This window comes from Kryptolebias marmoratus, linkage group LG19 (assembly GCF_001649575.2).
Source record: "Kryptolebias marmoratus isolate JLee-2015 linkage group LG19, ASM164957v2, whole genome shotgun sequence".
Classification (NCBI taxonomy): domain Eukaryota; kingdom Metazoa; phylum Chordata; class Actinopteri; order Cyprinodontiformes; family Rivulidae; genus Kryptolebias; species Kryptolebias marmoratus.
This window is the reverse complement of record NC_051448.1, coordinates 16,355,217-16,381,417: the sequence shown is the minus strand read 5'-3', so window position 1 is coordinate 16,381,417 and position 26,201 is coordinate 16,355,217. Positions and strand designations below refer to the sequence as shown.

Genomic DNA, 26,201 nt, shown 5'->3' with positions numbered 1-26,201 from the left:
TGTCGTGGTATGAACACTGGTTCACACCTGGAGTTCAGGAAGCTTTTATTTTTTTTGAATGTCTAAATGATTTATTTATAGGTCAGAGTTAAACTGGCTCAACCAACAATAAAAACATTCATTTGAAAAAATGGTCAAGTACTGGACTGAAAGAAAAGCAGCCAAAGTCCAAAGGAAAACTTTGGAAGACCTTCAGAAAGCATGAAAAACTAATGATTAAGATCAGATTAACAGAAAGTCTGGCTGCTTGGAGGGTAAATACAAAGAAACAATGATGACAACATTTCTGCGCACTAGTGTATTATACTGAGTCAGAGCTGTTGTACAAACTACAGAATTTTATCTGAAGATTCTAGAAATGAATCGCTGTAGTGACTAAATCAGGCCTGTTGTGGCGCCGTAGCGCTGCAGATACACAGAGCACAGGGACAGAAGGAGACGAGAAGAAAGAGAGCAAAATCAAAGCCTTTCTATGGACTGGCAAAAAAAAGTGGAACTTCTACTTTGAGTCACGTTAAACTTCTGATGACTGGGAGTCGTCTCAGATCAAATCTGCGGACAGACTGGACAATTTCAGGCAGGGTGTCCAGCGAGAGACGGAGGGAGGAGTTTTCATCGTGTTCAAAGGTTCCTGAGGAAGTTACTCATAAGTCAATGTTGGCCTTTTAAAACTATTCACATTTCTCACGTTTTTCATTGTATATTGTTGACCTTTTCTCTGCTACATTTGCTTGATTATTGTTGACAGTTTGATAAAAAAACAACTTTTGGGCCTTAGATTGCTTGGTATAATAGGGTTGTAGTTTTTTTCCCCTCTATTAAAGGCAATTTTTTGTTCATCAGCCTTATTGAAGTAATACAGTACAAGAACGTTTTGCTGGAGTTAGGAAACTAGAGTCTGCAACACAAACGCAAGCACGTAATCTGTCATTATTGGGGTCGTAGGTTAAGGCAGAAAGGGGACTATGGTAACGTTTTCATAAGGTTGTGTTTAGGCTGTCCACACGAGAATGCAATGATGGCATTTAAGGGTTTCGAATAATACCGTTTAAGGGCTCCTTTGATGCTGTTTCCATGTGGATGCGAGGCTGAAACGATAAAAGACCTTTGCGTCTTTACAAAACGCTGTTCGTGCGTGCACAGGACCTTATGAATGCTCTATTTAGCTTCTCAGATTTACTCATCTGAAAACCCAGCAGGAGAATGAAATAAAATAAAGAGACTTTTTGGCGTATCAAACCACAACCAAGGTCCCCACCGGAAACAGAAAGGTGAAGGTAACAATTAATGCTATGGTGGCAAATTTACCACTTGTTTTTACTTTTCTTACCTATCATGGGTGATTCAATGAAACTCCAGGTATTGCTCTGTGGTACGTAAGACTGAAGGACGCCCGCCGAGCGCCCGGCTTCGTTCACGCCCCCGAAGACGTAGATCTTCCCTCCGCACACAGTGGCAGCCGCTGAATGAACCGGTTTAGGAAGAGGAGAAACCGTCTCCCACGTGTTGGTGATGGTGTCATACCTGTGTAGAAGGAAAAACAACGACAAAAGTAGTTTTCTTAACTTTAATTTAATTTTTGACATTTTGGAGTAAACCCAGACAGGTCAAAGTTAAGGCAATCACCCTTTCATTAGGGAACTCAACTCAAACTAACCAAGAGTTTACAGAAACAGTCGGATTTGGAAGTTCCCACTGCTCTGAATTCAGTGTGACACACTGAGTTTTGGCTGCAGAGCTGACAGATATAATTAGCAGAATGCCTCCACCACCAGGGAAGATGAAAAAGCCCAACTATTACATACAATGACAGCAATTAAAGCAATTACACAAAACAACATATGTTGGGAGCTACAAGCCATTAGTCTCTAGAGTTGGGCTGTGTGTCAGTGCTGAGTTTTGGACCTTTCTCAATGAGCGCTCTTTGGCAGAGACTTCAAGCTGGAAAAACTCAAACGGGCCCGAACAGACGTGGTGAGATAAAAGGGCCTGACCCAAAGAGCCGAAGGAAAATAAGACGTCCGGTTCACCGGACTGGGCCCCCTGTCAAGAGTCGGTGTGTTTTTTATTGGAGATTTCCGACATTTGCATCTGTGTTTGGTGCGCGTGTTTGTGCTCAGACGCGAGCGCGCAGAGCTGTTGACTGGTGGTTCCATTAGCGCCAAGTGTTAGCGATGTAATCCCGCGTCCACGGGCCACTGATCAAAGCAGCCGCGCCGACAGCTCTCCAGCTGGAGCGGGCCTCATTATGGGAAGCAGATCCAGGATCTGTGATTAAAACGCACATCCATTCAGACTAAAGCAAGCCTTCCTAATCAAGGTTGTGTCTTTGTTGTAAAATGAAAAAAAAAAAAAAAAGAACACCTTTGTATAAAAATCTGTCGAACAAAGATTTTCATACAAAAAACCAGGATCCTGCGGATAACAAACCCTACACTTAAAACACTACAGGGAGGCTCGGAAAAGGCAGACGCGCACCTAAAAAGTAGCTTTTTGTTTTTCCTTTTTTTGGGGTTTTTAAATCGGATTTTTCCGCTGGGATCACCAACCTTCATTAGGCCACAGGTGTCTTTTATTTTTCTTTTATGCGCTCGTGTAACAGTATTTACTGCTACAGCTCCCCGTGGCATTTGAAGTCAGGCTGAATTTAAATGACACCGGGGAGCACTACCTGCATCAACCTTCCAGTGAGAAGGCTTTTAGATAAAGTGCAAGAGGAGATGGGCGAATTACCCTTTGGGAATGGTCTCTTCGGGGGTCCGGTAATGTCCTCGGCAGCTGCCGCAGAGAAGGGGGCGGGTTTCAGTCGACTGTCAGTCTGAGGGAGGTGGTGACAGAAGAGGCCACTCTAGATGAGGTGAACTCGAAACACTCAGAAGTGCCAATTAGTACTGTTTAACCACGAACACACACACACACACACACACTCCAGCATCAGACTGAGTAACTGATGAGATAGAGTAACAAACACGTGTCTCAGTCTCTGGCAGATGTAATTACCGCTCAGACCGCATCGGGAGAGCTTGGGAAATTTAAGGGTCAGACGCCGCTGAGTGATGCTGATTGCAGGACAGACAAGAGTCCAACAGGACGGCTGCAAACAGCTGGTCACGATGAGGGAAGAATTAACTCGATTCGACAGGAGAATCTTCACACGGCTACGCCATATTGGTGCAGAAACACAAAGGGAGCAACCGCTAGTAAACAAACTCCCTCCTGGGAGTCAGTGAAGAAGAAGAAAAATACTACTAGTAAGATTCAAACTGGGATATATTTAAACCCACTCTAATCTCACTTATAGACCAATTTATGTAATGATGTTTTTGGAAACAGTTGAAGTCCTGATGGGGGGATTTTCACTCTTTAGGTCCAGTCAGAATCTCAGAAAGGCACTTTCAGGCAGCTGGAGACTCATATGTGACAAACCTGACGAACGGATTCTATCACCATGTGATTATAAAGATTTATCTGTAGTTTTAGCCGTATGATTATGTGAGTGAGCTGAGGAGATAAATGCAGGTTCAATTTGTGCACTCAAAGATATATATAATTTAATATTGTACATCTTTAAATCTTAGACAGCACAAAAGAACCAATAGAACATGCTAAAACATTGCAACCTTTACCTTGTACTGTACTTTTAACCCAAGGCTTATTGTCAAACTTAGTCTCTTGTTGGGCTCTTGTGCCTATTCAAAAATGAAAGCAAACTACATGTAGGGGATGAAACTATTGACAGGTTCAGCTTCTCTAAAATTCTCCTTTTATACCTTTTATGGAAGCTGGGTCATAGATTTGTTTGTGTTTCACCTGAGAGTTAAAACTCTAAAAGCAGTTCGTTTTATTGCTGCTCGTATCATATGTTGAATCTGAGGAGCTCTAAACAAAGAGGAGGATTGATCAAATGATGCTTTGCACCCCTCTGGTTTACAGTCCCCATTAACTGAACACAACCGTTAAACACACTGAAGTCAATTTTATAAACAAAACTATCAAAACCTAAAAGATTATATCTGTGTTTTTAGAGAATGAGCTGAAATTTAGTGTTGCAGTAGATGAGAGTGGTCTCCAACAGGCCACATGAGATCTTCACTTAAAACATGGCTGTTAACTTACTGGAGTCAATTCGGTCTGTCTGTTAGCAAAATATCTCGTAAAGCACGGGACAGATTTTAATAAAACTTTCAGCAAACAATCATTACATGTGTAGCTACAACAGATAAACTTTTAAAGTCAATCCAATTCAAGATGGCCGCCGCAGCCAACTGACATTAGGAAACACCCAAATAGCTGTAAGTCAGTCAGTTTTACAGATATTGAGTGAAAGGATGGTGTGGTGGTAGCTGAGCATTATACCAAACATGTGCTTCAAGCACGACACATTCTGTAATCTTTTTTGGCTTTAAAGTTGGGCATTAACTTTTGGATTCAACTCTGTCTGTCTGTTAGTAAAATATCTCATGAACTACAAGATGAACTTTAAGAAAACTTTCATAAAATGATTATTAGGTGTCTATCCACAACTGATTACCTTTTTAGAGTCAACTTATTTCAAAATGGCCACTACAGATTATCGATATTAGCTAACACAAAGATGGCTATACCTCGGTCAGTTTTACAGATATTGAGCTAAAATTTAAAGTGGTAGTAGCTGAGGGTCATTCACAACACATACTCTGAGCGCCAACAGAGATGTCGCTGTACTGAGTGAAATCAGGCATAAGGTCATTTTCAAAGTTAACTCCTACAAGTCAAAATGCTCGATTTTTAATTAAAATACGAACTGAAACAGTTAAGAGCACTTTTTTGGGAAATTTACTTGACTCCAAAGCATAAAATTATATTTGTGCCATCCTTAAGGCAGAAGAGGATCACTTTCATGAGAAAAACACCTCCAGGCTCGTGAGTTAGAAGAACAGCGAATAGTTTGAAGCTGAAATAAAACCACGCAGCAACAACAAAAACAGACCTAATTCTAGTGTTGGGACTTCATAGTTTGATGAAGTTATTCAATTCGGATCAATGCTTGCATCATCCTTTAGCGCACTTCAAAACAGCGAGCAAAGAGGAGCGAGAACACGGCCGAGCAGAATACCCAGAGTGCTTTTCTCTCTCTCTCTCTCAGATAATAACACACTCATGTGAAACACGCGCTCTCATTTCACCAGGAAGCATATTACCCCAAATGGGCTGTAAAAAGCCATTAATGTAAACAACGGCGCCGCTTTCACTCAGCCGTGAGGGTCAGGAGTTCTCCTAAAGAGGGACACGTTTGGGTCAGGAGGATTTCTGTGTCTCGGGACGTCTCCGAGGTCGCCCGTTTGATTGAATTCATTACACGAGTGATTCACCGTCGAGCATTTAATACGAACCGTGACATTAAGACTGACAGTAAAAAGATAGGAATAAACATCTCCTCCGAGGCAGAGGAGACTGAAGATGAAATGACAGCAAAAACAAGAGTATCTGTGCCTCTCTCTCTCTCCTGTAAAAAGGTAGGCTTATTTATTTTTTAGTTCCCTACTGCTGCTGCTGCTGAGCCACTCTAGGAGTTTATCCATCAACGTGTTATGCTGCATCGATTGCGTTTTTAAGGAAAAAAAAAATAAAAAAATTGTTTGTACACAAAGACTGATCACCGCTTGAAGCCTGGTAATCGCGCGTAGCTCCTGACGGGGTGCGTTTCATCACGCAGGGACAATCATCTCTGAAATGCAGCTGCGGGATTACAGCAGAACAAACCACGCAGGATTGGGTGCTTTTACGCCGGCTGACAGACACAAAGACAGACTGATGGGAGAGGGGGGGGGGACACCGAGAGCGGAAGGCAGAGAGCAGACTCCCGAGCAGATTTGACTCTGAATGCGTTGATGAGAAAGCGCGGCCACTGAGCCACAGCTGACACGTCGACTTTTCGGAATCATAATTTAAAATCAGGCAGGTGGAAGGCAGACCCCGGCTGCGCTGCGACGCCAGTGCCAGCTACCGTCGTCCTGGCCTTTGTTCTCTCGTGACCAGACTGGATATGAGCCATAATGTCTGAGGACCACAGGTGAAATTGGACAGTTGCCGTGGAAATGATGCAGTCGCACCTGCCATGTTTGTTTATGTCCACTCTAGACGACTTTTCTAGCTCTCCACTTGCCTGCCTGCTCTGACTAACGCTAATGAAAACTAATATCTGTGCTTAATATATCAGTCGGCAGACCATTAGGGGACGACACGCGCTAAGTGGCAGGTGCTAAATAAAAGGCTGGGAGCGAATTAACTGAACGGCAAATTCAAAAGCGGAGCACATACACTGGAGGTTGATGGACAGGTTACAAAATCAGCCGCGAGGTACAGTATATTACAGCAAATTCATATAAATAGTCAGGAGGACTAAGAAAATACATTTAAACCATGCAGAACTTAAAGAAAGCGTCAGGGACAGGAAGGTAGCTCTGCACGAGGCTAGAATGGGCTACCGGCCAGAAGGTGACAACTGTTAGTGCAATTATTCTGAAATCAAAGAAATGGAATGTGACCATCAATCGCTCTCGGGCTGGAGCTCCTTGCAGGAATTTGAGGTGAGGGATCAGCGCACAGCTCCACGAGAGGAGCTTCTTAATGACCTGAAGGCTGTTAGGACTACAGTCACCAGGAACACCACAGGTAACCCCCACCCCCCCGAAGGCCTCTCTTTAGTTCAATGAACATCTAAATGATTCAGAGAAGACGTTCTGTGTTCAGATGAGACCCAAATTTAAGTTCTTTGGCGTCAACTCAACCCGCCGTGTTTGGAGGAGGAGAAAGGCTGAGTATGGCCTGAAGAATGCCTTCCTCACAGTCAAGCACGAAGGGGGAAACATCATGCTTTGGGGCTGTTTTTCTGCTAAGGGTACAGGACGACATTGCTGCTTCGAGCAGCCAATGGGCAGGGCCATGCACTGTGAAGTCTTAGACAAGGAGCGTCTTCCCTCAGCAAGAACCCTGAGGATGGGTCATGACAACGTATCGCCAAGGCTGCAGAGGGGTGGCTAAAAAAGAAGCACATTAAGGTCAGGAAGTAGCCTCGCAACTCTCCAGACCAAAATCTTACGAAGAAACCATGAAGGAAAGTGAAGCAGAAGGATTTATAGAGTTTCTCTAGAGATCTGTGACCAACCACAAGAACCGTCTTACTGCTGTGCGCGACAACAAAGGTTTTCTCACCGAGTACTATTTCATGTTTTTCTTGGAGATCTATTTAATTATTTTTGTTTCATTTCAGTAACATTCAGATGTTATGTAACGTGCAACGATTCCTTTCCTTTACCCGCTTGTTCCATTCAGAGTCGCGGGGAGCTGGTGCCCATCTCCAGCGGCGATTGCGCGCAAGATGGGGGACGCCCTGGACAGGTCGCAAAGGGACACAGGGACACAGGGACACATAGAGACAAATACCATTCACTCTCATCCAGAGACAATTTAGAGTTACCAATTACCCTAATATGCAAGTTTTTAGTCTGCGGGAGGAAACCGAAGTACCATGCATGCATGTTATGTATGGTGTTTTTTAAAATTTTTGGTTAATAATCTGTTTCTGTCCAAACCAGCCACTAGAAGGACAGGTTCTGTGTACTTCTGGTGCCGGTCCCAAGCCCGGATAAATGGGGTCGCTTCAGGAATGGCCCCACATGCTGATCTAGGACTGCCCTATCAGCTCTACGACAGCGTCGACGGACTTGGAGGAAGGTGCCCTGATGTGGTGACCCCCTGATAAGAGAGCAGCCATAAAACAACAACAACAAAAATATTTCTCTCCATTAAAACAAAACTACCATAAAAAATAAGAGCTTGTTTATTCGTCTGTAAGTGAGCAATGTTACAAAAGCCAGCAGGGGATCGAATAATTACTTCAACTAATTATATATAGTAGGGGAAATAATAATTTGAGCCTCTGATGATTTTGTAAGTTCATCCCTGCATTTTTAGTGGCTAACAGGAGTAAACAGCGGCGTGTGCTGCTCCAGGCTGATGACTGCAAGAGCAGCAGGATGAGAATTAAATTCCAATGAATATTAATCTGCGAACACCACAAGACGTTCACCTCTTCCTACCCCGACTGACTCCCAGTCAGAAAGAGATGGCAGGTAAACTGACTCTGACCTTCACCTGGTATCAGTTGCTCCTTATGTGGACGAACAAGTTTCCACCCAAAGAGAGGGTGGTGTTTGAGTCGCCGACGATCCTCTATCTCTTTACGCAGGGCTTGTGGCCTCACTGCAGCACCGATTCAGAGGAACTGAAATCATTTCCTATTCAAGTCACTGCAAAAACACGAGGGTTCAAAACTGAATTATAAAAAACCTCCTCAAAGACTTCTGATCAGTCAAGAGGCCGCTCTCTTTTCAGCTTCCCTTTCCCCCCCTCTCTCTCTCCTTTACAGGCCCAGCTGCTCCTCCAGAGGAAGGGAATCCTTCCAAAAGCAGCTCACGAAAATATTGTTTCTAATGACAACCGAAGCGTTTTAGAACGCAGCTGGGAGCTGTGGTTTTAAAACAAACACAAACCAAAGGAAACAGAGGAGGGCATTGATTTGGGAACCATTTTCTTAGTCACGGATTAACAAACATTAGATAGTAGGATTTACGGGAGCAGTACGGCGTCAAAGGGACCTCTGAATTAGAAAACTGTTCGTGTTCACGCATGGCCTGTAGGACAGCACCTGAGCTCTGTGGCACAAGCAGGACGCAACAGATCACAGATCAGATCGTACAGCTTTTTCTGTCTGTGTCTGTTACCGAAATGCCAGAAGTCGTCATTGGCTGCACATCTCCAGTTAACTTTTGGAGACTAATTCAGTCGGTTTTAGAGATATTGAGGTAAAAAGTGTGGTGTGGTAGTAGCTGAGGGTCAATCACAACACATACTCTGAGTGCTAACACATCGAGTGGGACATGTCGCATTACATTTGGTCAAAGTTTGGCCAAAATGGCGACATTTCTCAACCCCAGATGGTCTTGGTATGAAATGACTTTTTTTTTTTACTTTCAAATTTGAGTGATAGATTTTTCTCAACTTTATTGCTTTTTAGACATTTGGTCCTAAAGATTAGGGTCTTCGTGCTCTTATTTCCACCTCCTCCTATGAAGCAAACGGGATCGTCCGTGTGATCGTGGCCACCGCCAGTCCGGAATGTGCCACTTGGCGACGGCGCAGCAAAGTGTGGAAAATGTGGCGTACGAGCAAAAAATTGCCCCTGCGTTGTAACGTGAACTAAGAAAAAAGTACATCTGAGGCACAGGTCGTTAAAAAAGAAAAAAATGAATGTGTGCGGTGAAGTGTCAACCTCGACATCCGCTCGGCGGTATCTAAAAGCAACATGTGCGCGTAAGCCCCTTTATTCTTCTGATTGGAGGGCGGCCCTCTACCCTCAGCCGGTAAATACGGCGTACAGCAACGCAACGCTGAAGTGATTTTGTCATTGCCAGCCATACACTGTCCATCTCCATCCCATGAACTGGCTGCTTCTAAAACACACAAAACGAGACGCAATCTAATCACTGAGGAAGCACCCGCGGCATCGAAGCCAGAGTGGTTAACCGAGGCGCGAGATAGGGAGGCACACTTTTCCTCCTTTTCTCTTCATCACACGTGCGATAATTTACAATAGACGGGCCTGCCTGTCACCGAGATAGTGACATGTATAATTTCCCCCGAGAGCAAAACAACCTTATTTATAGAGAGAAAAGAAAAAAAAAGAATAACACCTGGGGTCTATAAACCTCAACGCTGACAAAAAGCTCCATTAAGAGTCAGGGAAGAGGCTCATACGGCGGCAGCTCCGAGCGCACAGGAGTGACATCCAGACAGGAAACACGCTCATCCGTTTAAACCGTTACCTGGGCTTACAACCCCTAACATCCCACAGCAACGGGACCTCTAAACACGCCACGCAAGTGCTGAAACTATTTACAGTTTCTATTTGTCAAAATAAAAAAATAAAAAACAAAGGCTGCAGAGAAGGGCTGATGTTCGAGATCGTATCGGGCGGCAGCTCGTGTCCTCAAGTTACAGATTTGCGCTAATCCCTGCAACACTTCAGCTATCTGACGGGCGCACGTCGACGCTATCGCCTGGGTTCTCGGGTTTGTCTTCTGGCAGCACACACACACACACACACACCGAGTTATAGCTGATCTCTTTAAAGTGGATTAAAAAAACGGAACGCGTCAGTAATTATTTGTTAAACAAAATGTTTAATGGAACTCCAAAGTGCAGCGCTCTTTAGGTTCAGTTGGTAAAACTCACTGAGTTCTAGCCATTGTTGTGTTGGCTCAGGATGATTAGCTGTGGTGTCCATCTTGAATTGGATTGACTCCAGAGATTAATCAGTAGTAATTGTACATCCAATGGTTACTTTCTGAGAGTTTAAAAAAAATTCCTCTGGTGGTTCATGAGATATTTTGCTAACAGACAGAAAGAGCTAACTCCAATAGCTAAAGGTATAGTTTGAAAACAAAGCTCTGATGCAATCGGTTAGTGCCTCAGAGTATGAGTTGGGAATGACTCTCAGCTACTACCACACCAAGATTTTATATTCAATATCTAATTAAGACTCAGTTACAGCTGTTTTTGTGTCAGCTAAGGTCACTTAGTTGTGGTGGCCATCTTGAATTGGGTTGATTCCAAACGTTAATGAGTTGTTGCTGTACATCCAATGATTACTCTCTGGGAGTTTCATTAAAATTCGTTCAGCAGCTCATGAGATGTTTTGCTAACAGACAAATGCACACAGAGACAATATAAAAAAAACTTTATTGCCCACCCTCTGGCTGCAGGTGATAAACACCGATTTCTAAAAGCAGCCACTGGCTGTTTTGACTTAAAAATAAACAACCCACAGCTTTAGGATGGGTCACTGGAAACCCTTAAATCAGCCAGTCTCCACTGCAAGCCCCCCTCATGTCAACATTCTCATTGCGAGCCTTATTGCCCGCTGATATTAGCATTTTGCTCAAAGCAGGCATCATTAAACCCAAAGACTTCAATAGGAAGTCATCCATATGCAGTGCCATGTTCAGCAGAGCTTAATTTGGTTTCTATAATGCCACTGGAAGAGGGGAGCGGCGTTTGGATGTGAGCGCATCAATCCCTCATAGCCCTCTGTGTCCTGTCAGAAGTAATGAACTGAGAGCTTGTGATTTGGCTGGAGGAAAACAGGGCCGCTGTGTGAATCAGCTCCAGTATCAAAATCGGGACACAAAGTATTTTATTAAGTTCAGGTAAGAGATGATTCTTGGGGAAAATCGCAGAACTTTTATGTAAGGCCTCGTTGGGTTTTCAGACCTCGAGCGCGGATGTTCCTTTGAGAGTCGATACATCCATACCGGTGTGAACGCTGACTCAGCAGTCACACTGTTGGTTTCCTTCTTTTTTTTTTTTCCCCCCATAAGTGTTTTGCAATCGAACTACTTCTGCATATTTTGCTATTTAAGCCATTCATACATCAAAACGTTCAGCTCATGGGTGCTATGAATTTTGGCTTTTGTCATTTTTATACTTTTCAAAATATTTAACTTTATTTAAAAATATTTCACCCTCAGAAATACATTAAGAGCCCTTCATAAACAGTGTTTTTTTTTTTTTAATCTGCTGCAGATCTTATGCTACGTTTAATTTTCAACTACTGCTCTGCTACTTTTAGGGAACCTTTCACTACTTCTAGTTTTCATTTTGCTACTTCAGTTTTATTCCAGCTTTTTGCAACTGTTAGCTTTCAGCTACACAGTTGCTACTTTAGCTTTTGCTACTCTTTTTGTTACTTCTAGCTGGCCTCGTACTATTTCTAGCTTTCATTTTGCTTCTTTAACTTTTAGCTTACTTTTGCAACTTTTAGTTAGCTTTTCACATCTTTGAACTTTTAGCTACTTTTGCTACTTCAGCTTTAAGCTAGATCTTTGATAGATTTAGCTTTTGCTACTTTTACCTAGCCTTTTGCTGCAATAAGATCTTAGCTAGGCTTTTGCTACATTTAGCTTTTAGCTAGTATTTTACTCATTCTAGCTTTTAGCTAGTGGCCTGCTTTTATGCGTTCAACAACTTAGCTTTAGCTGTCATTCAGCACTCAGCATTCACGCTCCAGTTTTTTCAGTTTCCCGTGGTGTTACACCCAACTTTGCATCAACCAGATGGTTTGTCTAAGAAGTCAGATGATGGAGTGCGAGTCCATCTTTGTTGTGTCAGAGCACATGGCAGAAACTGTGCGCCTAATAGCAGGATCTTTGCAACTGAACTTTAGCATCAACTGATGGAGTCAAGCCTGTTTGTCTGTTAGCAAAATACCTCGTTAACCACTGGATGGATTTTAATGAAACTTTCCTAAAGTAATCCCTGGATGCACCTCTCTAACTGATTAACTTTGAGAGTCAGTTCAATTCAAGATGGCCACCACAGCTGGTCAACCTTAGCAAACACAAAAATGACTATATCTCAGTCAATTTTACAGATATTGAGCACAAATGTGGCATGGTAGTAGCTCCCAATTCATACTCCAAGCACAAGCAGTTGGCACAAGAACCCATTACACTTTTCATACCATAATCATATTTTCAAGGTTTGATCAAAACAAGTACAACTCCCATCATCTCTGGAATGAAAGGCAGCAGCTAATATGCATTCTGTGAAGGAATGTTAGGCATCCAATTTCTTTATTTTTGAAGGCTACTTCCTAATTGTGGGGAGACACTAATAATTCATGGTGAATGTGCAGACATCCACAAAGCTACGGCCCGTTTATAGTTGGAAATTAAATCAACACTAACGACTGACGAGCGCCAAGTAGATGCTTATGACATTACATTGTCTAATTCAACCTGTAATTTGACAGTTTATCCCGTCATTCTCCGTTCGCAGACAGATGCCGTCGCATGTGGCAGGAGCAACTCGCGCAAAAACCCACCTTTTGCCAAGCTCCATTTCACAAAACACAGCTCCGAGCAAATTGTCAGACAGGAAAATAAAACCAGCAGCGTTGTGACAACTAATTTGAACTCGTTTGCATGCACCTCTGTTTCCCCGTGTTGATTTCCTCTGCGTGTGACAGCTGTTTGTACCTGTGTTCTCGCTCCCCAGGTTGCTAATCAATGTCTGATGCTAAAATCTACCGAGGCCTACTTTAGGGAGGGTGGGGGGCTCGGCGCCGCTCTGAAATGTAAATGTTTGGTGTATAGGTGGGGATGATTTTCGCTGACGTGCCTGGAGCTTTACCGGGGGGACGGGGAAGCAGACGCAGATCTTTGTTTTGAACAATTAGCACCAAGACCTAAAGTAGGGAAAACAAAATCCGCAACGGTTTTGAAAATTGCACGGCGCTAACCATCAGTTTGGGATTATCGTTTTGCATTACGTTTTAACTAGTTACAAGAGTTTCACAGTTCACCCCTTTAAACTAAGCTTAACGTCGTAGAGATGTTGTAGGAACCATGTTGACTCTCCACGCCAAGTTAATTAGTATATTATCTAACAAACTTAACTTCTTTTTTTTTTTGTGTATTTCAATTGTAATAAACTGTAAATGCAGTTATTGCTCTTACAGCTTTATTTGCCATGTAGTAAAACATTCAAAGCAGTAGCACAGTTTTATATTAGGAAAAGGGAGGTCATTATGATAGCAACCTTAGCATTTAGCATGCAGCTAACTAACTTTTGTGAAATGTAATACAGCACATGTAAAGATGCTTTGGAGTTTATTATAAGACGGCGTTTTGAGGTCCATTTTATTGCATCGGTTTACATGAGAAACATCTATAATATTGGGCTAATATTGGTTTTTAATACTTCAGGAAACTCCACATTTTTCCTGTATGTAGGACCCAGCAGCAGAACAAGAAACAGTCACTAAATATTATGTATTGATTTGTGCTCCTGAAGATTACATTTCCTTTATTTGTGTAGAGGGATATGGAGCTGCGAAGTCTTGAGTCATATTCCTCGTTTCTTTTTATTCTGCTTCCAGAGAGCCAGAGTATTTTGTAATTTAATAAAATGGTCTTGATCAATATATTTTTTTTAAGGTCTTTCAAAGCTTTTCTTTGAACTTTGACTGTTTTTTTATTCCTTTTTTGTTCAGTAGCCTTCCTGACCATTTTCAAAAATGTTTTTTTTTTAAAGCCACATAATTTTGCCCACTTTAGAATATAAAACGGCTCCTAAACCCAAGGAATAAACCAGTGTTGTGTCGACAAACAATTTAGCAGAACCAAATTTAAATTGGCTCTTCGGGCTCTTTATCACCAGCAGATAATTTATTCTTATTTCTTTAGTAAATCAATGAAAAATACAGAAGATAATGCAGTTTGACACATAAATTAGTCTTTTTGCACCAACAAGGTGATTCCCAAAGAGCAATTAGCAAATGATCAACTGAAGGATGATGCATCTCTCAGCTCGTGTGTCGGGTCTGTGCCGGAGTTCTTAAACTCGGGACTTTCAGATACTGTTTATTGGCTGTAGATACATAGGTTTATAATCCTGACGCTTTTACTTGTGTCCTCCATTTTAAGCACATAATGTACATTATGCTGCCATGATCGGGTACAAGGACTGGACTAAAATTATGAGTGAAAAAGCAGAAAAGAAAAACATTGCCAGTCCTTCGTAAAGCCTGAAGAACTATCGATCAAGATCAGCAGAAAGGCTGGCGGCTTGGACGCAGAATATAAAAAAATGAGGGTGCTTTCAAAGGTTTTCACAACTTTGTATATACAAAACGGTTATACAGTGAAATGTCTGCGTTGGTTGGTTTCAAAAGCACTGCTGAGTGGCACACCTGACAAATATAAAGTATTGAACCAGTGGCTTCAATAAACTTGAGTTGAGAACAAAATGTAAAATACAACTTTTAATTAGAAACACATCAGTTCTGAGCAAAGTACATTTAATGTGTTAGTATGTAGTCCAAAAAGGTTTCTCTGTACAGCAGCATAACGAGGAGAGATGTCTGTACTAAGATTAATATTTTGCCATAATACAATGTGATTACCTTCTAGAATAAGCACTACCCTGTTACAAAATGCTCAGATTGTTGTACAATATGGATTTTAGTGGAATTATGTGCAAACACTGCAGTTACTGGACATCCACAAACGCTGGTGGTGATGGAAATGGACGATCACTTCTTACATTAGATGTAATTTTACCTTTCGCTTTCTTCGAGGTATAGAAAAATGACACGACGTGTCTTGAAAATAAATCCTCATATTAATTCTACCACAACAGAGAGTAAAATTTTCTTGCTAGCATGATAAATCTGGCTCCATCTGCAGTGGACACAGGAAGTAGTTCAGGCTGAAAGGACAGCTCTAGTTGAAATAAATGAGTTATTGGTAAATTATAATGGTTGACATGGTTACATCGACGACTGATTTAACTCTTGGAGTTAACAAGATGGCTTCCACAGCGAGGCAACCTTAGCAAACACAAAACGGCTGTAACTCAGTCAAATTTACAGATATTAATTAAAAGTTTGATGTGGTTGTAGCTGAGATTCACCTCCAACTAATACTCCAATCTTCAACACATCGCACGGGATCTTGCACAATTGCACTCATTTGCAAGATATGACCAAAACAGTTTTAACGCAGTCATTTCTCAACATAAGGTGATCCAAGCTGAAAGGCGGCTATGATAGATATTCCTTCAATGAATGCTAGGCCTTTAAATCTAGACTTATTCTTGAATACCTTCAGATTTGAAACGGCTGATTTAAACTTTGAAACTCTTCTATAATCATGAACCCTCAACTCTCCCCAGCTCTCCTGAAGGGCAGCAGCACTGTTGCTCTTGTTATTTGCTCACTGTGCACACATCTGACAGACTGTGTGCGATGACATCTGGGGATCTGATGGAGTCTCGGTCTCCGTATGAACAGCCTGGGAGTGCACTCATCTGACAGACTGAAGTCAAGGTCAGTCAGAAGACGCACACGAAACAACTGCCGTCGCTGTCGGAGAGCACAGGCGCTCACACACAACTCATTAACTCTGATGGATTACGGCACATTTCGGGCTAATAACAGACATGCTTTTAGACACGATGCGTAGACGCACACAAGCTCACGGAGCAGACTAGGGGAGCACATGCAAACACAGATGGACACAGACCTGCCACCTTTCTGTCACCTTCAGCTAATCCCTGGGAGACAGAGAGCAATCCATCCACTGGCCCCACAGATTTACCCATAATCCCTGAAAATGAACTCATTCAGAGCACAAGCCTCCTTCCTTGGCGCCTCTGCACACGATTTGGCCACACACGCAGACATTCAGCATTTAGAAAAACTTTCGATATGCTGTACAACACTTGTGTAAACTTAAAAAGGCACCTTGAGAAACTATCAGGAAAAAGAAGTTTGGGGAGCCATGATAATACAGAGTGTGTGTGTGCTCCTTCTCCTTGCGTGTGTGTGTGTGTGTGTGCAGACGCAGATTTAATTGGATGGGAATGTCACGTAGGACAGGGGACATGAGTGCTGTCGGTGGTGTAGGTCGTACACCAATTACTGCTCCTTCACTCTTCAAAACTAGATGGGAGATGGAAGGCTGAGACCTCACTTCATTACCAAAGGTCGCTTCTGTGTTGATAGCAGCCAAGTAGGGCATCACTGTGGGGGGGCTGAGTGTGTGTGTGGGGAGGTGTGAGGTGGGACGTTTTCTTCTTATTACAGAGTCTGCAAACTAAGACATGCTGCATCAACGTGGCTGGTATGCATGGCAACAGAAAAAGCAATGATGACTGGGTGTAAGAAAGCACTGTGCGTGTGTGAATTTAATAACGTCAGGAAGATTAAAGAGATAGTTCAGGCCGTTTGAAGTGGGGTTCTGTGGAAAGGTTATGAAAGCGCTTCATTTTTAGGAACTAGAGATCGGAACTGACCCAACTGATGAGCTACTGGCTTCACGGAGTGAAGCCAAAGTGGACCGTTGCCATCCTAAAACAACTCCAATCTTAAATATTTCACCGCGTTTCATTCAAATGTTATTTCATAAACCTTTACATTGACAATAAATTTGCATTGCATGATTATTCCTACAATGATATTCCTGCAGAAAGTGCCCTGGACTGCACAGAAGTGATACAGCTAGATTGAAAAACCATGCAATGCACAATGAACAACAATGTAAGGGTTTTTATAATAGCATTCGGCTATAAAATGATCTTTTAATATGGCAGCAATCCACATTGGCCTTGACCCCACTCAGATTAGCCATTAGCTCGTAAGGCCAAAATTAAACTCATTCTCCAAACTGAGGCTGTTTTAAGAGCTTTCTACAGCAGGTTAAGATTTTTTTTTTTCCTAAACCTCTCCACAAAAATAAACTTAAAGAATCAGAAATTTCACTTAATTGTTTAATTGTTGCAAATAAATTTTATAATATGATTGGGATATTTTTAGCCATGTACCCTTGAATAACTGTGTTACTGTAACCATGACCTGTTTTTATTCAAACAACAAAAGGAAAAGGGGTTTTATAGACTCTGAAGTTACGTAATCCTACATACACATGCTTACTTACAAACTCTGACCTGCACTAAAGCTAGGAAAATGTTTGCACTTATCGTAAGTGCCTACTAACCTTGGCTGTGCGCATACACAGACACACACAGGACACATCTATAGCAACTAGCCCTCCCATCTCCCGTTTTCATCCCTCTCAAGATGCCGGGGAGGTGTTGTTTCCAGATTTTGAGGAAGGCTTGCTAGGTTTATACAGCGAACTGACTGCCAGTCATCTGAGCAGCATCTGTCACGTCCTAAGCGTTGATAATTCGCCAGCAACAATGTGCTGCAACATGCGCAAGTGGACAAAAGGCAGGGAGGCAGTCAGATAACGGGGAGCATACAGTGCGTGCTCAAAGGGGAGGAAGGTAAGATTAAGTGTGAGCGAAAGACGGCAGAGGAAAATAAGGGAAGAAAAATGTCTGGCTATTTGGTAAAGGCTGAAAATTGTCTGAAGTGCCAGCCCATCGTTTATCAGCAAGGCAGAAGCACATGTACCATGTACCACTCATTACCTGCAGGGTCTTTCTGCCTTTCCTTAATCCTCAAGCACACCTGCTGCCAATCGCCAGTGTCTTTCTGTAACTGCACACCCTCGACGCGCCATCTACCACCTTCCTCGTCTCCAAGACCCCGGTGCCCCATTAGAGGACAATGAAGGGTAGACGCTGTCTTTGCTCGAGCGTGTCAGACACATACGACATTACCAGCCTCGCGGGCCCCAAATACACCCATCATCTTCCTGCCCGCCTAATCATCACCGTGAAGAGGCAGAGGGAGCAGCGGTGCAGACGGAGCAGGAGAGGCTGGAGATTGTGGTTAAAAGAGGAAAGCAGGGGGAGGACAGAGGGAGATGACGAGGCACGTATAGTAAGAGATGTGCTAATCTGCCTGATGTGGGCCCACTGGCTTTTTCCCTGGAGCCTCATTATTACTGAAAGATATGGAAACTCCTCCATGGAGATGGGAAATGACAGCACATAATAAGGAGCGAAATGTTTCTTTCTGTCAACACACAACACAGACATTCATGAGGCTATTTGTATACATACAGAACACACATTTTTAAAAATGAAGCACAAACGCTGCCACGGTTCCCACCACTTCTGGCAAGCCGTCCACACAGTATTTCCAAACATTAGCTCAGCATCCAAAGGTGGCTAATTAGAACCCAAATTTAATAAATGCAGCCCTGCTGCTCGTGGTGACATAAAAAGGGCGAGTGTGAACTTTAAAAGCCTGGGAGGAAGAAGGAAAGCTTGGGGCTGAGGACGAGTTGCAGGGTGAGGTGCTGCCGTGACAGCACAGTAGGGACCAGTGCTGTGAAGTTGCTAATCCTGAGGAGTGGAGATTAGCACCACCAGGGGGGAGGGGGAACTGCCTCAGCGAGGGGACTCTGGGATCCTGATTGTGCCCAAACATAGTGCCATGGTGTGTGGCTGCGTACTGGCCCCAGGGTGGTGTGTAGCCGAGTGTGTGGGAAAACAAAACGCATGCAGAAACACACCAACTTATAAACGACTTCCACAGCAACTCTCCTGTTCATGGGTGGGGGGTGGGGGGTATAAGGATGTCTCCACAAGAGCTCATTGGTTCCAGTGGGACTGATGATGCAGAGGCTCATAGGCCCACCTGGAGCTGCTGCATCTACACTGGCCCCCACCAACTCATCTCGTCTTCTAAACTCTTCTTGGCTTGCACCTCTTCTCTCTTTTCCACTCCATCTTCGCCGTCTCACTGCAGGGACCCGGACACCTGGGGCTGCTGAGACGCAGGATGCTCCGGGGGTGTCACTGCTACACAGAACCACCAAAAGAGAGTGCTGTTGGGCTGGAAGCTGAAGTACATTTCCATCTCCAAGCGAAGGCTTGAAACCCCTGCCTTTCCTTTATGTTCAGGGAGTAAGATGTGGATGTGATAGACTAGACCAGACAGGCTGTAATCTCATCTTTACCACAGATAAACGCGACAGGGCTCTCCCCCTGCTGTCCCACAAAAGGTGGTCTTTTCTGCAACCTGGTGCGCAAACCACCCTACTGACACGAGTATTTAATGACTTTGAAGTTCAAGGAGTAGGCCACATAAGAGCAGTGAGGGGACGACCAAACCTCCTCCTGCTCTAATCTCAGTCTCGCCACATGTTCTTGGTCATGCTTTTTATGGAAGAAATTTCCCAGCAGTGCAAGGCTGTCAAAGCATTACAGCTCACCTCCCGCGGCAGACTCAGCCACACTCTTGGAACGAGCCATTATGCTGATCAAAAGTGCAGCAGCTCTAAATGGACAAAGTAAAACCTGTGAAACAGACAGAGGTGGTTTTGTTAAGAAAAATGTATTTAAAAAAAAAAGCATTTGTTAGGTCAAACCAAGGCTGATCACTCTAGAGGAACTCTGCAACCTTCATGAAGAAGGAAAAACACAATCCTAACCCTTAGCACTCCTTGTCTGAATCATGAATAATTATGCGTAGAGGTAAAGTGCAGATATGTTTATACAACAGTAACAGATGTTAATGAGACTGAAAACCACATGAACAATGGAGCTTTAGCTACAGATTTCACAGCCACATATGCAGCACAAAAGGTCATTTTAGTTTGAAAAGCAATACAAAAGCCTTGCCTACCTCATTCAGCCGCGTTAACCAAACAGTACAACATCCCTGAGGAGTAAACCTACTTGCTCTACTCAGTATTGTGTTGCAAACACTCTTCATGCAATATTAACTTGCAATAGAGCTCAGAGGATACAAAAACCTATGCATAGTCGGCAATAAATAAAACAAAACCAGTTGTGATTGACATATCATTAGTTACCCATGAATTATTCAATATTTGCAATCATACTGCTTTGCCAAATGGATCAACATGCTGAGGAGTGTGCAAGCCCGGGGTACCTGATTGCAAGTTAAAAGCCTCCCGAACCAGCCCGAACGCTTCTCTGAAAACCTGTCAGTCATTAGTGCAGCGCGCGGTGCCGGGAACAAGGCCCCGCTCGGTCCTCCGAGTGGCGACTCGGCCCTCCCGCTGCTCCAGAAGCAAAAAGCGGGATCCTACCAAGCTATGAGATGGCTCTGATTGAAGACATAATTGTGATTGTGGGTGAATTTCACGGTTTCGGAGCGTGAAAACCCTCGGTGAGCTGGAAGGAGAGATGGGGGAGCGAGGGAAGCAGAAAGGACTGCAAATTAGGTGTCGAGGTGCCAGGAGCCAAAACTGGGAAGGGAGAGACCTTGGCTGGTCAGATGTGCAGACACACAAACATACATCTGTGCATTTGTATGATATGGCAACTGAGTTGGAGGTGAAACTATTACACTGATTATTTATAAGACAAGACAAAACAAAGCTTTTTGCTTAACTTTTTACAACTGATGTGACCTTTTATCACAGGTCCCTGAAACGTTTCATCAACTTGAGAGCCATCCATCCATCTTTTTTAGGGATAGTTTAGATTTGACAAAATTGACAGCAGTGTTCAGGTTTATGAAGTAGAATTAGCAACAATGCCATGAAAAGTTTTCAGATTAGAGATGATTTAAGATGGTAGCAATTCACTCTGGTCTTTGTCCCACTCAGACAAGCTGTCGGCTCATAAATCTGGTCACAATTCAACTCTGTGTCTCCAAACCCAGGTTGCTCAAAGAGGCATCTACAACAGGGCAGATTTTAAATGATCAGAACCTTTTCACAGGACCCCTCTTCATTAGATTTGAACTTTCCCTTTAACATTGCAGGAGCTGCTCTCAAAGTGCCGAAAAGCACAGTGGTCTACAATGGAAAAGTGTAAATCATGGTGATGAAAGCATCAGCCTTAAAGTGTTTTAGTGCTTCATCAAAGCAGAGGGAAACAGAGATGTGGTAAAGTACAGATCAAACTGAGTGAAAATCATTTCCAGACTCCTGAGGATCTCAGGATGGAGTAAAGTTTGTGTTTCAGCAGGTCAAAGAAATAACAGGAACTCTTATCAGCTTTTTTTTTTAAATTAGAGGTGACTGGACTTCTTTTCTCTTTTTTTTTTTCTTTTTGTTTGTTTTAAACATTTCACTTTTCATCCGAGGAGCTTTCTCAGGTCAAAATAAAAAATGCGGAGATCCAGGCTGTAAAACTACAATGAGTTCCTCCATTTAAGGTTTTACTTTAAAGCTCGGGATTTAAATCTTTTCATTTGGAATTGAGAAAGCTCCTCGCATGAGAAGCAAAACGCTTTCAAGAAACAATAAAAGTCGCCTTTAATTAAAGAAAAAAAAGCAAAACTTACGATTGCTGTGTCTTGAGTGACTAAGAACCTACACCAACACACAAGAAAACTCTGGCTGACCTGGATGGATGCAGGCAGAGTTTGGACCAGTAGTGAAGCATCGGAGTACTAAATTTTAAAATGGCAATTTTAGTAATTTCACAAAACACTTAAAAAGTGTAGTACTTTGTCACTAAGGAGCATTGAGTGCAGACTGATGATGAAAAAAAACAACTTAAATCCACTTCAAGAAGAGTCTGAAATTAGACGAAATGTGGAAAACTTGAAAAACTAAGACGACTTTCTAAGTACATTAAACTCAGGACACATCACAGTGTGGCAATTTTAGCTTCTCTTCTTTGGTTCCTTGTACAGTCTTACTTCTAAGATACAAAGCTCTCAACAACCAAGCTCCATCTTATATTAAAGACGTTCTTGCTCCATATTTTCCTAATAGAGCACTTTACTCTCAGACTGCAGGTTTACATGTGGTTCCTAGAGTAGAACAGGAGGCAGAGCTTTCAGTTCTCAGCTCCTCTCTGGTGGAACCAACTTCCAGTTTCTGTCCATGAGGCTGACACTCTGTCTAATTTTAAAACTAGGATTAAGACTTTCCTTTTCGATAAATCCTATAGTTAGGGTTGGTTTGGGTTTCCTGAGCTCTCCCTTAGTTCTGCTGCTACAGGTTAGGACTGCTGGAGGACAAACTGACCACATGTCTTCACTTTGCTGATTTTAGTCTTTCTGTATTCCATGTTTGTATTTGCAATTATGTTTTATCATTAACGTGTTTTTCTTTGTCTTTTTTTTTATAGAAACTCCACTTGGACCAGTCATTCTGTGTGTGTCTGCGTCTCTTTCCTGTCCTCTCAACCTCAGCCGGTTGAGGCATATGGCTGCCCATCCTAAGCCTGGTTCTGGTTCTGCTGGAGGTTTCTTCCTGTTATAAGGGAGTCATTCCTTCCCACTGTCACCAACGTGCTGCTCAGGATGGGGATGGGCTCAGGATGTGACAAAGTGAATATCTGACGCAGTCTGCTGGCTTCCTTAGACAGATAACTTCTACTAATTGGTATTCCATAATGTATAATATATGACTATATTGTCTTACATTATAATAGGGATAAATGGACTAAATTGATTTGACTCTGGATCTAAATTGGATTTATGATTTGGACTTTGTTGTGAATTGGCACTATATAAATAATAAATTCTGAACCAGTTCACAATCTATAAACACGAAAAACCCCACAAACAAACAAAAAACAAGTCTTAACAGAAACAGTTCCTGTTGTCACATCTTTTTATGCGTTTCCCTGACCTTCAGATCCCCTCCTGCCATTTGCTTATCAATGTTATTGAGTCTCCACAGTTCAACTGCTCTTCAAGATGGGTTCGGTTCTTCCTCTTTGTTCAAAGGCAGGGGGGAAAAAAAAAGTCCTAAAAACAGTTCTCTTATCTTCACTGACCAGGAATTACTCCTGTTGTTGAGTAACTGCACCCCTGCTGAAAGTCTCTACTATCTTTTTAAGTCATAACCACAAAGTCTTAAGCCACAGAAAAGCCAAATGTGTCTCACAGCAGAGCCAGACTTGCCAAATCTGGTAGTTAGTGATATAATTAACGATCAGCTTTTAATGGGGCTCATTTATCAAACCAACTAGTCAAAAACTTAAGACAAATGACCAGAAACTGATCCTAATTTTCTTCAGCTGTAGCTTCTTTTCACTGTGATTCCTAAGTAAACACAGTCAAAATAGAAAAATTTAGAGTTTTAAAAGGAGCTCGCAGGATATGCAGACTTCAGGCACATGTGCGTGGGATGTGGAGGTTTTAGAATAAAGTGTTTTTTAGATCACAGCTGTTCAGTGGGAGCAGAAGCTGGCCGGGTCATCTCGATGGCTCCAGGCTATAACAAACAAACAAACTTACAGTTTCTACAAGAAAAAAATACTTTGCAGATTTGCTAAAACTTTGGCTAATTATTCAATCGAAAGCTGTTTTTGCAACTATTTGACGAAATAAACTTTACGAGTCTTATGCAAGTTTGGCCGTTAATCTGTCACATCCTTCACCATGCTGCTGAGATTGTGTGTGATTTATAGCACCTGCCTTTCAAGTTAATTTGACAGACCAGCTGCCTGTTGTTCACAAATCCTCCTTAATCTCGGAAAAAGGCTCACTTCTCTTCAGCAAAACAAACACGCATACTGTATTAAAAACGCGAAGCTCGGCCTCGCTCTGATTCATGTTGATGCATTTTTATCCAGAAATAAATGTAGTCAGTCGATCACTTTTAACATATCCACAGAGAGTTGACTGAGCTGCACCATCGCATAAAAGAAAATTTATGTATCGGAGTGCAGCTTTTACTAAACAGCAGAATGAAATGATAAATACAGCAGAGTGACAGAGGCTCATATAGAACAGACAAGAAAGTCTGTTTGCCAGGAGAGCGACCACACGAAGATGTGCCAGCAAAACTCTGTTGTTATTATTGATAAATGTAGATTTTCATATTCAAGAACGAAACTATAATAATCCTCATAGGTGTAACTATAGATAAGGTTTAGACATCTTGAAGTGGGATTCTGTGAAATGGTTATGAACGATTAGTATCTTATCTGCTGTAGATAGCTTTTTGAACAACCGTCGTATGGAGGAACAGAGTTCAATTATGACAGGACTGACAAGCTAACAGCTAGTCTTAGTGCAGCTAAGACCAAAGTGGATAGCTGTTATCTTAAATACACTCTGATCTCTAAAGTTTCATGGCTGTTTATGCAAACACTATTTTTTTTAACCTTTATACTACCATCAGTTTTATGTTACACCATTATGCTGGCAGGGATTTGATGACATTCCTGACAAAGGTGACCCCAAACTGCTACAGAAGTGCCCCAGCTAGCTGTTGCTATTTGTGGCTGCACTTATCCATTTATATCAGTGGAAATAACCCATCCATCTATTCGCTTTACTCATGCTTCTGTGCAGGGTTGCAGGGAGGTGGTACCTGCTTCCAGTGGTCATTGAGAAGCAGGGTACATCCTGGACAGGTCACCAGTCCATCACAGGGCCACACAGAGACAGACAACCATCTATGCATTTGCATATAGAGCCACAGCTCTGCTTGGTTTGATTCTTTTGACTGGCTGCTGGGAAGATGTGGATTCAGGGCGTGTCGGTATAGGTCTGAGCAGATCACCATTGGGGCTGCTGGTTTCTGGTTGTGATGGTTTGCTGAGGAATTTTTAACCTGGATAACTTTATTATTAAAAATGTTAGACTACTCAGCAGTATGTTCAGTCTCCATTTTATGATGCGGCCCAACAAGCCAAGCCATCAACCCCCCCCAAACTCTCACACACACACTAGGACTAGGTACGTACCCTGTCACTAACACAATTTATACACAAACTGGCAAATATAAAGCACTGTTACTAAGTTTGCACTTGTCAGCTTCTAGCCAGCGACTTATCTTTACTGTCCCTTTATAACAAAGTACCAGTTCCAGTTATTTATGACTTATCCAAGGTTTCTGCTGGTCCTCTCACAAACAATAGGTTTGGGCTACTGAGAGTTACTTAATAGTAACTTCCATCATACTTGATCGGAAGATGGAAAGCCACATCCTGCAAATTCACCTGATTCGTGGACACGGAACCATACATCTGACAGAGGAACTCCGGGAAACGCTATTTGGATGGAAACTAGAAAGACCAGGTGATACATTCCTACAAAAACTGGTACTGCTGTTCTCAGAAACGTACTGATTTGTGATTTTCGTCTTCTCCTTTCCAATAGAAACTGTTTGCTGTACAAACATTGTTAAGCTCACCCTTCATCCTTAGCTCTGCTGGCATGCCTGTGAGGTCTTGTCTCGGGTCAGTTTATGTTAAGAAACAGAAGGAACCATCTGACAGTGGTGGTGGTGCTTTAGTTTTTGTAAAAGCATGATAAAAGAACCAATTACTTTTCCCAATAAAAAACAAGTCACACTCAAAAATGACAAGAGCAGCTGATTAGTTAAAAGAAGTTTACTTAACATGATAAAAATTAATGCTCAGAGTGTAAACGTGAACCACGAAGCTCATTGTTTTGTCACCCAGTCTTAAAATACAGCTGGATAGCTAAACTGGCAACGAGCATAGACTATGTATTTTATTACGCATTCTGGGTGAACAGTCTGCCGGTTTTATCTGCAGGAAGCCAAACATTTACAGCATTTGTGACATGCACTTCCTGCTGAATGCATTTCAATGTTCTGATCTTCAGAACTGTACATGCAGCTCACACTGCCAGTGTCTGCCAGCTGCTTAATCAATATTTCATCAGAAAAGTTGATGGTTCAGGCATTCACAGCAGGTCAACACATCTAGACAGTAGAAGAAAAACCACGCCAACACATATTAAATGGATATCTGAACCATGAATACATTTC

At 42.5% G+C, this 26,201-nt stretch overlaps 1 protein-coding gene across 3 annotated transcripts in view; it reads right to left on the bottom strand.

The window, feature by feature from the left end:
- The window catches only part of LOC108231789 (kelch-like protein 29), a 267,051-nt gene that overhangs the window by 17,495 nt on the left and 223,355 nt on the right, over positions 1–26,201 (bottom strand). For all 3 annotated transcript variants that reach the window (XM_017409072.3, XM_017409074.3, XM_017409073.3), the window contains one exon: positions 1,331–1,524. In XM_017409072.3, coding sequence (XP_017264561.1) covers positions 1,331–1,524 — 194 coding nt within the window. The remainder of the gene's footprint in view (positions 1–1,330; positions 1,525–26,201) is intronic.